Genomic DNA, 14,222 nt, shown 5'->3' with positions numbered 1-14,222 from the left:
CGGGGCTGGTCCGGTACCTGACCCGGGGAGGCCACGCAGAGTCCCCGACCTCCTGCTGCTCCTGGATCTGCTCCAGTTCCCTCAAGTGCTGCTTCATGCAAGCGGTAATTGCGTGGCTCAGGCGCCACACGAAGATGCAACTGCAGAAGAAGAGCAGAAATCATCAAGAGGCTCAAGAGCAAAATAGAGGGGGGGGGGCCTGCCGGTGTGGGGCCCCTCACGCTGCCCTTTCCAGCCGGGATCTGAACCGGCCCCACCGCACAGGCGGCCTCATCCAGAGGTTGTTGTCCCTCAAAAATGGCCACCCCCACCCCCACTGAATTGATTATATTTCTATGCCGCCCTTTTCCCCAAGGGGACTCAGGGCGGCTCACCATCCAAGTCAACAACCATACCATTCGAGACAGGGGGCAACAGCTCCTTAGCTCCAGGCCTGTCGGAACAGCCAGGTTTTAAGGGCTTTGCGGAAGGCCTGGAGGGTGGTGAGGGTTCGAATCTCCACGGGGAGCTCGTTCCAGAGGGCCGGAGCAGCCACAGAGAAGGCCCTCCTCCGGGTGGTAGCCAGTCGGCATTGGCCGGTGGATGGAATTCGGAGGAGGCCTAATCTGTGGGATCTAATCGGTCTAGTGGAGGTGATTGGCAGCAGGCGGTCTCTCAAGTACCCAGGTCCAATACCATGAAGGGCTTTATAAGTGACGACTAGCGCCTTGAAGCGCATCCGGAGACCAATAGGCAGCCAGTGCAGCTCGCGGAGGATAGGTGTTACGTGGGCATTAACTTCTCCCACTGTCCTTTCTGGGTGAGTTTGGACTCTCACAGGCCTTGAAGCCGAAGGTGTCCCTTGCAGAGAACCCGGCTGCCCACCTGTCTCCCGAGACGGTGATCAGATGTTTGCAGTCGAAGGTGAATTTCATCCCCGTGACGACTTCTGCAATGTGGAAGGAGGGAATTATTTCGCTGTTCCCCTCGACCGGTTTAAACGAAGGTCCTCTGGGTATCACCTGTGTCGCTCCGCTTCACAGGACGGACCTCTGAACATGTGCAAAGCATTAGATCAGCCAGCACAGGTCTCTGCTGGAGGAGGAGGAGGAGGAGGAGGAGGAGGAGGAGGAGGAGGAGGAGGAGGAGGAGGAGGAGGAGGAGGAGGAGGAGGAGGAGGAGGAGGAGGAGATTTTTGGGAATATATGGCATGCAAGTTGATACGCTTAAGAGGAAGCAAGCCAAGGGTTTGAGAGAAAAATCAGAGAAATTCAGAATATCAAAGACTGGGGAACCAACCTGAGTGCCCAAACATTTTGGCCACACATTCCCCAGAGCGGAACTCGATGATGGAAATGCTTTTATCTGAGCAACTAGTAGCCAGGAATGTCCCGGAAGGATCAAACTGGACCTACAGAAGGATCAGAAACCAGACATCAACCGGTCACTTCTCTGCAAATTACTCAATCTCTCACTCACTCAGCCTCTCTCTCTACCTACCTACCTACTTACCCCTATCCCAGTGGTTTCCCAAACTTGGCAACTTTAAGCCTGGTGGACTTCAACTCCCAGAATTCTCCAGCCAGCAGAGCTGGCTGGAGAATTCTGGGAGTTGAAGTCCACCAGTCTTAAAGTTGCCAAGTTTGGGAACCTCTGGTCCAAGGGCTGGTCCTGCATATCAATTCCCGCATTTTAGCCAAAAAGCTTAGAAGAAACTCAGGGGTCTTCATATTTGGGGTTTTTTGGAGCATGGCAAGAAAAAACTTCCATGAAATTAGATCGTTCAGTCGAAGGGATTTAATCCATGCCATAAACCTAGAATTTCTAGAGTTTTATTGTCATCTCTGCGTGTAACTTTCTCCCTCCTTGCTTTTCCAGCATGTTGCCACCGCTGCTGGACTCCGATGAGGTAAACCTGCCCTTTTTTTCATCTTTTGCCCCCAAGCCCAAATTTCTTTGGTTATTTGTTCATTTCTGTAGCCCCCTCCATCTCAGTCAATGGCTCAGCTTCACCATGCCGGCTGGGGGATTCTGGGAGTTGAAGTCCACAAGTCTTAAAGTTGCCAAGTTTGGGAACCACTGCCCTATCGCATCCATCAATCTTCTCTCTTTCTCCTATCTCTCTCTTTATCTATCTATCTATCTATCTATCTATCTATCTATCTATATATATATATATATATATATATCATCTGTCTGTCTATCTCATCCATCCATCCATCTTCTCTCTCTCTCTTCTCTCTCTTTTTTATCTATCTATCTGCATCTATCTATCTATCTATCTATCTATCTATCTATCTATCTATCTATCTATCTATCTGCATCTATCTATCTCTGTCTGTCTATCTATCTGTCTATCTCATCCATCCATCCATCCATCTTCTCTCTCTCCTCTCTCTTTTTTATCTATCTATCTGCATCTATCTATCTATCTGTCTGTCTGTCTATCTATCTATCTGCATCTATCTATCTCTATCTGTCTGTCTGTCTATCTCATCCATCCATCTTCTCTCTCTTCTCTCTCTTCTCTCTCTTTTTTATCTATCTATCTGCATCTATCTATCTATCTATCTATCTATCTATCTATCTATCTATCTATCTGCATCTATCTCTGTCTGTCTGTCTGTCTGTCTGTCTAATCTAATCTAATCTAATCTAATCTAATCTAATCTAATCTATCTATCTATCTATCTATCTATCTATCTATCTATCTATCTATCTATCTATCTATCATCTGTCTATCTCATCCATCCATCCATCCATCCATCTATCCATCCATCCATCCTTTGCCCATCTCCCTCACAGGAGGACTCTGGATGATGTACAAATAAAATTACGGGCCGAGGGACAGTTAACCTCATTTTTGGTCTTTCCTGAGCTTCTCTGAGGCATTAAATCCTCACCTGGAAAAAGACCCCCCCCCCCCACTGCAAGCCAGTCCCCAATTCTCCCCTGGGGAGAGCACATTTTTCTGTGCCCCTCCGTCACCTTGATCAGGGATCCATCGTCACTGTGGGCCCCTTTGTAGCAGCCCTTCTGCTTCCCGCTGAACGTGTTGTATATCCTGGAAGGGGAGAATTAAGCTCATCTCAGAGCCTGCAGAATCCGGTTGGCCCCAAGGCCTTACGGGCAGGAGGGGCCCATTCAGAAGACGCCCTTCCCCTTGGCGCCTCCGGTCTCCATTGAGGTTTCTTCCTCCCCAAAGACTGATCTCCAACCCTGGGCAAAGGCCATTCCCTCCCTTATTCTCTCCACCCGGGAATTCAAACCCCCCAGGAGGACCTCAAATGCTGCAATTCCAGGGGGCAGAGAGAGAGAGAGAGAGAGAGAGAGAGAGAGAGAGAGAGAGAGAGAGAGAGAGAGAGAGAGAGAGAATCTCACCTGACATTCCGGTCCTGGCAGGCCACGGCCACGTACTTCTGAGTTATATCCACGTCCATGTCGTACAAGGTGGTCTTCTCAGCAACGTGGTGAGACCGGATAAAATTAATTCCGCCTCCGACCTGCAGCGAGGAAGCAGGCAGTGATGGCTAACCTTTTTCTCCTTGGGTGCCAAAAATGCAAGGGCATGTGTGAGACAGCACGAATGCGTGCCAGCACAATGCAAAGCACAGGTTTTTCCTCGGGGGGTGGGGGTGGGGGAGGCCGTTTTCACCCTCCCCAGGCTCCAGAGGCTTTCCTAAAGCCAAAATGACCTGCCCCCCCCCTCCCGGCTTCTGGAAGGCCGATGGTGGCTCTGCGTGGCCCCTGTGATACGTGTGCCATGGGTTTGCCCTCCTGGCTCTAAGGCAGTGTTTCTCAACCTTGGCAACTTGAAGATGTCTGGACTTCAACTCCCAGAATTCCCCAGCCAGCGGATGCTGGCTGGGGAATTCTGGGAGTTGAAGTCCAGACATCTTCAAGTTGCCAAGGTTGAGAAACACTGCTGTAAGGGGAGGCAGGAATTTTGAAAATTATGGGTAACAAATCTCTCCACAAGTGAGGACCCTCCAAGCGGGTTGGGTTTCAACTGGGAAGCAACTGACTTCTAGAGGAAGCCCGCCAAGGACAGGGGCAGAGTGGATTTATACACTGTGGCTCCAAGAACGGGAAAAGCCATTTTAATGCCAAAAGGGGAAAATCAGCGATATTCTGCTAATTACGACCAGAAATTCCGAACAAGGAGAAGCTGAAGGAATCTGCCTTTGCAATGCTTCATCCAGATACCTGGGAGAAGAGCACAGAGACACCCCCCCACAGCAATTTGGGGTCAGTGCAGGCTATCCCACCCGAATGATGAATGAATGTTGTGTTCTATTTTTACTTATGTACTGTCTCATGTCTTGTCTTGTATTCCCCTCCCCATAAATTGTAAGCCGCCCTGAGTCCCCTCAGGGAAAAGGGCGGCCTATAAATAATAAACAAATTCAAATTCAAACTATACTTTATGGAAGTCCTGCCTGATCATCAGCTTCCCCGGATAAATTTGCTTCAACCTCCTTAAATCAGCCTCAAGCGAACAGCCGAAACAACCCCAGGGGCCACCAAATTATGAATCAACAGCTCATGTTTTAACTAAATATATTCAATTTATACGCACCCAACTCCAGCTGACTCTGTTCTACTCTTTATATCTATTCATATTCTGTCCAAGCAGCCCTCCAGCTAAGACTCTTAATTGCGTGTTTTTATAATATAATCATAAATAAATCCGAGAACCTTTTGCGCGCTGCGAAAATAGATGCTTTTGTCAGCTCCACAGCTAATCATCTGAATGCAGCTATTTCCTATTGAGGAGGGGGGGAAATGGATGGAGAAAAGAAAGTCAGACAGATGAGCCTTCTCATGTTCATGTAATTTATCTTTTATAATAATTTTTTTTTAGATTTATGCTTTTAATATTTTTTTTTAGATTTATGCTTTTAATTTTTTTTTAGATTTATGCTTTTATTAGAAAAAAATTAGATTCATGCTTTTTCTGCTTCATCCCTCAAATAAAGCCCAGTTTTTCCATCCTGCAGGAAGATGGATGTTCCTGCGATCCCTTAAGCCAACAAAAGTTTGAGAAAGTTGGTCAGAAGGATTTAAGAAGCAGGTTTTCACAGGACTCTCTACCGCAGTGTTTCTCAACCTTGGCAACTTTAAGTCCTGTGGACTTCAACTCCCAGAATTCCCCAGCCAGCATAGCTGGCTGGGGAATTCTGAGAGTTGAAGTCCACAGGACTTAAAGTCGCCAAGGTTGAGAAACACTGCTCTACCGAGTGATCTGGGAGAATGATCTGTGCCTGCTCACCAGTGAATTTCACCGCTGTTATAGCCGAGGAGTGGTCGTCCAAAGTCTGCTCCAGTTTATAACCACTTCCCACGTTCAGGACGTGAATCAGCCGGTCTCGACTCGCTGAGGCCAAGAGCGCCAGGCCTGCGGACAGAGGGGGGGGGGGAAACCTTGCGTTGCCTCTCTTTCCAAGGGGGTGAGAAGCTCCCCCCGGAAATCCCAAGAATTGCCAGGACAGAATTGTTCAGACACCCAGCAGGGTGTGTGCGTGTTTGTGGCTGGGGTATCTTCATTTCATTTATTAAATTTATATGCCGCCCAATCCCGAAGGACTCCGGGCGGCTTACAAAAGAAAGGAAGAGAAAAAATAATACAAAAAAAAATTAAATAAGAAAGGACAGTTTAAAACACAACACATGCATTTGTTCTAATCGGGGCTGGACCTCAACAATGAGGTCAACAGCCCCAGGCCTGCCGGAACAGCCAGGTTTTAACAGCTTTCCTGAAGGCCATGAGAGTGGGTGAGGTCCGGATATCTTTGTGTGTCTGTACACACAACACAACACAACACAACACATGGGTGTCCAATCTTTCAGCTGGCTTGGGCCACACTGAGTGTGGCGGCTCCATACAATATACAGGTAGGCCTCGACTTGCAACATTTAGTGCCCGTTGGAAGTTGCAACGGCACTGAAAAAAGTGACTTACGGCCGTTTCTCACACGTACGACCGTTGCAGCTTCCCCAGTGTCTCAAAATTCAGACACTTGGCAATCAACGTTGCAGTGATGCGATGTGATCCACTTTTGCAACGTTCTCACAAGCAAAGTCAATGGGGAGGCCAGATTCGCTTAACAACCGTGTTACGAATTTAAAACCTGCAGGGATTCACTTAACAACCATGGCAAGGAAGGTCGTTCAATGGGGCGAAACTCACTTCAGAAATGTCTCACTTAACAACAGAAATGTGGGGCTCAATCGTAAGTTGAGGATTACCTGTATATAAAATAGTTAACATATATAAATCACACAGTGTTAAAACTTTACGACCGAGGAGTGGGGTCACATTCCTAGCTGTTCAGGGCCCCCATGGAGTCCCCAGGGCTGCAGGTTGGACACGCTTTGACATAAAAATAATATAAAACTTCATCTGCACAAATTTCGAGATTTAAAAAGCAAACCTGTTTCTGGCTTGGAGTATTCTAAGCAGAGGACTTCCGAATCGTGGGCCTCAAATTTCATCACTTCCGCCATGGATTTTAGCTCGTGTATCCTGCAAGACAAAAGGACAATTTTTCAAAGCGGGTTTGAAAGTGAACTTATTGGAATCCAAGCTTGGCACTTCTCCGAGAGCACCGGGGGGCAGGAGGGGGGCAGAATCAGAAGTACAAAACCCGTCAGAAATACGAAAACCTACCAGCCGCAACTGATGGTCGGACATTGGCGAGGGAGCAAAACCAGTAAGTTTGCTGGTGATATTTTATGGCCCTTGATTCCCAGATAACGATCTATAGATCAGTGTTTCTCAACCTTGGCCACTTGAAGATGTCCGGACGTCAACTCCCAGAATCCCCCAGCCAGCGAATGCTGGCTGGGGGATTCTGGGAGTTGAGGTCCGGACATCTTCAAGTGGCCAAGGTTGAGAAACACTGATCATCTATAGGCCGGCTACAAATTCTGAACAAAGCCAGACAGTTCTGAACTGAGTTTTGCCCCATTTTGCCCGAGTTGTTAAGTGAAGCACTGCAGTTATTTAGTTAGTAACGTGGTTGTTAAGTAAACTTGGCTTCCCCATCATTAGCAGGTCACAAAAGGGGATCGATCAGGTGACCCTAGGACACTGCCACAGTCATAAATGTGAGTCAGTTGCCAAGCATCTGAATTTTGATCATGTGACTGTGGAGATGCCACAACCGTCGTAAGTGTGAAAACCGATCACAGTGCCGTTGTAACTTCAAACTGTCACTAAAAGAACTGTTGTTAAGTCAAGGACTACCCGTGCTTGTCAGATGGATTAGTCGATGCCTCGGGCCAGCTGTGAGTGCCGGACTAAAGTTTTACCCCAACACGGAAGGGAGAGAGAAGCGTTAAGTGGGCACTGCTTCCACCAGGGAAGGAGCTGATCCCAGACCCACCTCAGATTCCCAGCTCTGTCCCCAGAGGCCAGGTGCTGACCATCCGGGCTGATCTGCATCACCCGGACGCCGGATTTTACGTCAAGGTAGCCAACGTTGTCGTTTCGCTCCAGCAAATTCGTTGAGTCTTGCAAATACTGGATGCCCTTTTCCACGTAGACAACCTTCAGCAGGTTCTTTAGGGAGGAAACAGGGCATCAGGCCACTTCGAAAGAGGGCCAGTTTCCTCTTCAGCCCCTTGAAATACACTCAACTTCATCGGGAGGGAGAGGGGGCTGAGGGGGGGAGCCGATCTTACAACCGCCAGGTGAGAAAGGCGGGGAAACTTACGTCGCTGTAGGCGTTCTTCTTGAAAGGTCCGTGCGTGTTGTTTTCCAAGTTCCAGAACCGTATAGTGCTGTCTGAGGAACAGGTTAGGAAGGACCCTGGGGGCAAACAGCCTTGGTGGGCTTCGAACTCAGGATACACCTAAGCCCACAGGAGACAAGCGAGAATATCAACACTGGTGACCTTCAGAGTCAGGAGAAACCAAAGATGGAGCCCGTCTGAATTCCTTGGTGTGAATTCTTTGGAAGGAACTGAAACTGGAGAAGGAACATCCCCAAATTCGCAAGAGACAGGCGAGAACATCACCATTGACGTTCTTCAAACTCAGGATAGACCACAGATGGAGCTCATGGCACAAGGGTGAGATGGAGACATCAACACTGATGATCTTCAAACTCAGGATAAACCAAAGATGGAGCTCATGGCACAAGGGTGAGATGGAGACATCACCATTGACGTTCTTCAAACTCAGGATAAACCAAAGATGGAGGTCATGCTACAAGAGGGCAAGTGGGACTATCAACACTCTAGAGCAGGTGTTTAAGACTTGTGGACTTCAACTCCCAGACTTCTGGGAACTCTGGGAGTTGAAGTCCACAAGCCTTAGAATTGCCAAGGTTGGAGATCCCTGAGGATCTACTTCTTCTCATCCCTGCGGACCCGACCGTCCTTGTCACAGAATCAACGGGGGGGCTGAGCTCTGCAGACAAGGGAGGCCTGGTCAGGGAGCAGAAAACTTCCCTTCCCTTAAAGAGCCAAAGTGGCACAGTGGTTAAATGCAGCACTGCAGGCTACTTCAGCTGACTGCAGTTCTGCAGTTCGGCTGTTCAAATCTCACCGGCTCAGGGTTGACTCAGCCTTCCATCCTTCCGAGGTGGGTGAAATGAGGACCCGGATTGTTGTTGGGGGCGATATGCTGACTCTGTAAACCGCTTAGAGAGGGCTGAAAGCCCTATGAAGCCGTATATAAGTCTAACTATTGCTATTGCTATTGCTTCCGACTCAAGAGACTTTCTGGGGAAGCCACCCAGGAACTTAGCAAGTGACTCCCAGGAGGTGCTTGGCTCCTGGTGTCCCCCTCCGTTCCCAATGGGAGGAGCCCATTACCTCCACGTTCCAGACAAAGGAGCTGTGGAAGAGATCAGACCACACTTTCCGGGCGTGGCCAATGTCCTTCACGTCCCAAATGTAGACGCTGTGATCCTTGTACACGCAGGAGAGCCAGTGACGGCGAGGGTCGAAGACGACAGCGATGGCATCTGGAAAGGAGGCCTCTGGCCTTCTGGAAAAAAACACCAAAGACGGGCGGGGAAGGACAAGAGAATCCAATGTGCTGGATTGTAATTTCCACAAAACCTTTTAGCTGCTCTGGCTGGGGTTTGGGGGGGTGGGGGGGAGCCGTTACTTGTGGAAAGATGGGTTCTTCCCAAAGAATCAGAAAGTCCATACTTGATGCTTACTCGGATGCAGGATTTGTAGCTAGGAAATAGCAAGGTTTGGGGGAGCCTGTATGGTCTAGTGCAGTATTTCTCAACCTTGTCAACTTGAAGATGTCTGGACTTCAACTCCCAGAATTCCCCAGCAGTGGTTAGGACAGTGTTTCTCAACCTTGGCCACTTGAAGATGTCTGGACTTCAATTCCCAGAATTCCCCAGCCAGCATTCGCTGGCTGGGGAATTCTGGGAGTTGAAGTCCGGACATCTTCAAGTGGCCAAGGTTGAGAAACACTGGTCTAGTGGTTAGGTCTCCTCCGGATTCCATCTGCCAGCCAATGTCGGCTGGCGACTCCCCGGGGGAGAGCCTTCTCTGTTGCAGCTCCGGCCCTCTGGAACGAGCTCCCTGTTGAGATCCGGACCCTCACTACCCTCCCGGCCTTCCGCAAAGCCACCAAGTCCTGGCTGTTCCAGCAGGCTGGGTGGGGGGGCTGAGAAGCATCTACCTCCATGGAAATTGTGAATGTTGGTTTTGTTTTTAATATGTTGTCTTTGTCTCGTTCCCCCCTTTCCCTTGTCTTTTGGGAGCCGCCCGGAGTCCTCCGGGAGTGGGCGGCATACAAGACAGACAGATAAATAGATAGATAGATAGATAGATAGATAGATAGATAGATAGATAGATAGATAGATAGATAGATAGACAGACAGACAGACAGACAGACAAACAAACAAACAAACAAACAAATAAATAAGGCTCCAGGTTAGAAACTGGGAGATGGAGAGTTCTAGTCCCGCCTTAGGCATGGAAGCCAGTTTGGTGCCTTGGAGCCAATCACCAGGAGACGGTGAGCTCTAGTCCTGCCTTAGGCACAAAAGGCGGCTGGATTGTGACTGTGGGCCAATCGCCAGGGGACTGGGAGTTCTAGTCCTGCCTTAGCCATGAAAGGTGATTTGGGGCAGTGAAGAGAGCCCAGAGGGGTGGCACGGGGATCTATCGGGCGCCCCTGTCTATCGGGCGCCCCTGTGTAAGAGCCGAGGTGGCGCAGTGGTTAAATGCAGCACTGCAGGCTACTTCAGCTGACAGCAGTTCTGCAGTTCGGTGGTTCAAATCTCACCGGCTCAGGGTTGACTCAGCCTTCCATCCTTCCGAGGTGGGTAAAATGAGGACCCGGATTGTTGTTGGGGGCGATATGCTGACTCTGTAAACCGCTTAGAGAGGGCTGAAAGCCCTATGAAGCGGTATAGAAGTCTAACATTGCTATTGCTATTTCCAGCTCAGCCTGGGCAACGCCATACCTCGGGAGGGGCTCCGCAGCCACATCGGTGCCCAGGTGGTGTGGCTTGGGCAAATCTGAGAGGTAGTGCAAGTTGTGTGCTTGGAACAGGCGCACGGTTCCGTTGGCGCAGCCGCAGAAAATGAACCCTTCGCTGACGCAGATGCAGTGGGCCAGCGTCACCTGGAGGGGAGGAGAGAAAGAGGCCTTGAGGGCGACATCCAAAGGAGCCAGCGGCTGTCGCGTAGAAGCCGGGGTGGGGGGTGGGGGTGGGGGCCACTCGCCTTCAGGTCGATCCATTTCTCCAGGATGCGCTTCTCGTTGAAAAGGCAAAGAAGCCCCGAGTGCGAAATGCAGAAGGTGCTGCCGGCCATCTTGCCCTGGCCACAGGCCACGTCGCAGAAGGTGTTGTTGTGGAGCTCCCCGAGGAGCCCCGAGCGACCCACCAGGGGAACCGTCTCCTTGATCTGTAAGAGCCGGGGGGTCGTCACAGTCCAAGGAGGCAGTCCTCGACTTACAACCATTCGAACTTTACAACGGCATTGGGGAAAAAAGAAACTTAGGGCCATTTTTCAGTTACATATATACCACCTCCCCGTGGTCGCGTGATCCAAATTCAACCACTTGGCTCCTCTTTATGACCCCTTGCTGTGTCCCAAGATCACGAGGAATCCCTTTTGCGACCGTCTCACAAGCAATGGGGGAGCCGGATCCACTTAGAGCCGAGGTGGCGCAGTGGTTAGAGTGCTGTACTGCAGGCCACTTAAGCTGACTGTTATCTGCAGTTCGGCAGTTCAAATCTCACCGGCTCAGGGTTGACTCAGCCTTCCATCCTTCCGAGATGGGTAAAATGAGGACCCGGATTGTTGTTGGGGGCGATATGCTGACTCTGTAAACCGCTTAGAGAGGGCTGAAAGCCCTTTGAAGCGGTATATAAGTCTAACTGCTATTGCTATCCATCCATCCATCCATCCATCCATCCATCCATCCATCCATCCATCCATCCATCCATCCATCCATCCATCCATCCATCCATCCATCCATCTATCTATCTATCTATCTATCTATCTATCTATCTGGGTGAAATAAGGACCCAGACTGTGGGGGGTGATATGCTGACTCTGTAAACCGCTTAGAGAGGGCTGAAAGCCCCATGAAGCGGTATATAAGTCTAACTGCTATGGCTATTGCTATTCCACTTTAACAAGCAGGTCGCTAATTGAACAACAGCAGCACTGATTCCCTCAACGAAAAAATGGGCTAAAACTCACTTAACCACTGTCTCACCCAACAACTAAGTTGAGGTTGTAAGTCGAGGACCAGCATTGGGCAGCTATGGCTCCTTTGGGATCCCAACTCCCAGAATGCCGTGGGGGGCTTTCTCAGGGACTCTGGGAGTTGAAGTCCGCAGGGCACTAAAAGTGGCCCAGGTTGGTCAGGATACCTGGCGTCCAGGTACAGGCTTACCTTGACTTCTCTGGAGCCATCCAAGAACCAGAACTTGACGTGGCGGTGCCCGACGGTCACAAAGTAGCTGTCCTCTGAGAAGGAGAGGGCCATGACTTTGCAGGAGACCTTGTTGGAGGCGATGAGGGTATCGCTCTGTGAGGAATAAACACCACCCAGCAATTGCGGTTAAGAGGGGAGCAGGACCGAAATACACCCTCAACTTACAACCCGTTCATTTAATGATCCTTCAGAGCAGTGTTTCTCAACCTTGGCGACTTTAAGTCCTGTGGACTTCAACTCCCAGAATCCCCCAGCCAGCATAGCAAGGTTGAGAAACACTGCTTCAGAATTACAGAGACTTACTTGGCAACTGACTCATATTTATGACAGTCAAGAGCGTCCCAGGGTCACGTGATTCCCCTTTTGCGACCTGCTTCTTCTGGCAAGCAAAGTCAGTGGGGGAAGCCAGATTCACTTAACAACCGGGCGACTAATTTAACAACCGCAGGGATTCGCTTGTACGACTTTGGAAAGGAAGTTCGTCGAATGGGGCGAAACTCACTTAACAAACGTCTCGCTGAGCAAACAGAAACGCTGGGCTCAATTGGGGAACGTATGTCAAGGAGCGCCTGTATCCTGAAAACAGAGTTTGTAAAGCCGGGGGGGGGGGGGGGCGGCCCCGTCTCATGCTTAATTCAGGCATTTATTAAACCGCGATTGAATGACCAAGACATAACATCGCGGTTCTCTTAACCTGCTAAACCAAAAACCCAACCTGTCCTATTACGACCGTCAGGATGTGAGGACGGTATCGGGGTTCTCCTGTTCTATCCATCGTCTCTGGATTCTTATCCATCGTATCTGGATTCAGAGCCGAGGTGGTGCAGTGGTTAGGGTGCAGCACTGCAGGCCACTTCAGCTGACTGTTATCTGCAGTTCGGCAGTTCAAATCTCACCAGCTCAAGGTTGACTCAGCCTTCCATCCTTCCGAGGTGGGTGAAATGAGGACCCAGACTGTGGGGGCGATATGCTGACTCTGTAAACCGCTTAGAGAGGGCTGAAAGCCCTATGAAGCGGTATATAAGTCGAACTGCTATTGCTATTCTTCTGCTGCGGAATCTGTACTGTGTCTCTCACGGGAGAGAGTCCCCCATGGATCCCGCAGAAGAGCCTCTTACCTTCCAATCCCATACGTTCACTTTCATGTCGTGGGGATATCCGACGGACACGAGGTACTTCATGCTGGGGGAGAAGGCCACGCAGGCCACGCCGTGCTTGTGGCCATGGAGTTCAGAGACTTGGGTCTTCTCCTCTACATCCCAGACGCGGACGGCTGGCTGGTGCCCGTTCTGCAGGCAGGAAACCCAGAAGAGAGCCAGTTTAGTCTAGGACAGTGTTTCTTAACTTTGGTGACTTTTAAAGTCCTGTGGACTTCAACTCCCAGAATTCCCCAGCCAGCATAGCTGGCTGGGGGATTCTGGGAGTTGAAGTCCACAGGACTTAAAGTCGCCAAGGTTGAGAAACACTGGTTTAGGGCTTAAGACAATTGGGAGATGGCGAATTCTAGACCTGCCTTAGGCACGAAAGACGGCTGGGTGACTTGGGGCCAATCAGCAGGAGACAGTGAGTTCTAGTCCTGCCTTAGCCAGGAAAGTTGGCTGGGTGACTTTAAGCCAGCCCCTCTTTCTCAGCCCCACTCCCCTCGCAGGGTTGTTGTTAGGGGGAAAATAGAAGGCGTATTAGGTATGTTCGCCCCCTTGAGTTATTCGAAAAAATAATAAAACAGGATGCCAATAAATAAATGATCAGAACAGGCCTTCCTCTGATCTCCAGTCAACTCAATCAAGCAGCTGCCTTAAAGACCACACAAACGTTTCACGCTATTCAGAAAGAAAGAAGCTAAAAAACTAAACCTTGAGAGAAGAAACACAAAGGAAAACACATCAAATGTAATTTGGACTAGCTTCAACCCGTGTTTCTCCATTCCTTTGGTCCTATCACTTCCATAAAGGGCTTCTTGTTTAGCCTTTTGCTCTGAAACGTTCTCTCTTTCCTCCTGCAATTGTTTTCCCCGAGTTTAATTCTCACTCATCCTCTTCACTGGCCTCCCCCAACGCCCTTCTTTCCTAACGGCCATAATGGCTCCTGTATTCAATCCGCACTCATCCTTAAGGAAGCTCTTCCTGTTTCGTCATCACCACCTCTTAAGTATGTCATTCCCATCGGGGATAGTCCTGCACGGTTTATAATAAGGGCGTTTATGGCTCAGGACTTCCCGGGGAAGAACAGCAAACTCAACTGTATTTGTTTTTGTATTTTATTAAATTTATATGCCGCCCTTTTCCCTGGGGGGACTCAGGGCGGCTCACAAC

The 14,222-nt window shown here is 49.7% G+C and overlaps 1 protein-coding gene across 1 annotated transcript in view; it reads right to left on the bottom strand.

The window, feature by feature from the left end:
* WDR62 (WD repeat domain 62) overlaps positions 1–14,222 on the bottom strand; it is a 29,115-nt gene that overhangs the window by 9,641 nt on the left and 5,252 nt on the right. The window contains exons 5-19 of the mRNA XM_087727938.1: positions 13,029–13,199; positions 11,869–12,003; positions 10,686–10,868; positions 10,424–10,584; positions 8,802–8,976; positions 7,698–7,835; positions 7,368–7,543; positions 6,414–6,505; positions 5,252–5,377; positions 4,678–4,745; positions 3,361–3,482; positions 2,968–3,043; positions 1,279–1,390; positions 865–928; positions 18–140 (exon numbers count right to left, since the gene is read on the bottom strand). Of these exons, the coding sequence (XP_087584064.1) occupies positions 18–140; positions 865–928; positions 1,279–1,390; positions 2,968–3,043; positions 3,361–3,482; positions 4,678–4,745; positions 5,252–5,377; positions 6,414–6,505; positions 7,368–7,543; positions 7,698–7,835; positions 8,802–8,976; positions 10,424–10,584; positions 10,686–10,868; positions 11,869–12,003; positions 13,029–13,199 (1,922 nt within the window). The remainder of the gene's footprint in view (positions 1–17; positions 141–864; positions 929–1,278; positions 1,391–2,967; positions 3,044–3,360; positions 3,483–4,677; positions 4,746–5,251; positions 5,378–6,413; positions 6,506–7,367; positions 7,544–7,697; positions 7,836–8,801; positions 8,977–10,423; positions 10,585–10,685; positions 10,869–11,868; positions 12,004–13,028; positions 13,200–14,222) is intronic.

This window comes from Thamnophis sirtalis, unplaced genomic scaffold, assembly GCF_051295495.1.
Source record: "Thamnophis sirtalis isolate CommonGarterSnake01/CBP01778 unplaced genomic scaffold, rThaSir2_p1.2 scaffold_13, whole genome shotgun sequence".
NCBI classification, from domain to species: domain Eukaryota; kingdom Metazoa; phylum Chordata; class Lepidosauria; order Squamata; family Natricidae; genus Thamnophis; species Thamnophis sirtalis.
Note: the sequence above shows the minus strand (reverse complement) of the source record. Positions and strands in the feature narration are given on the sequence as shown.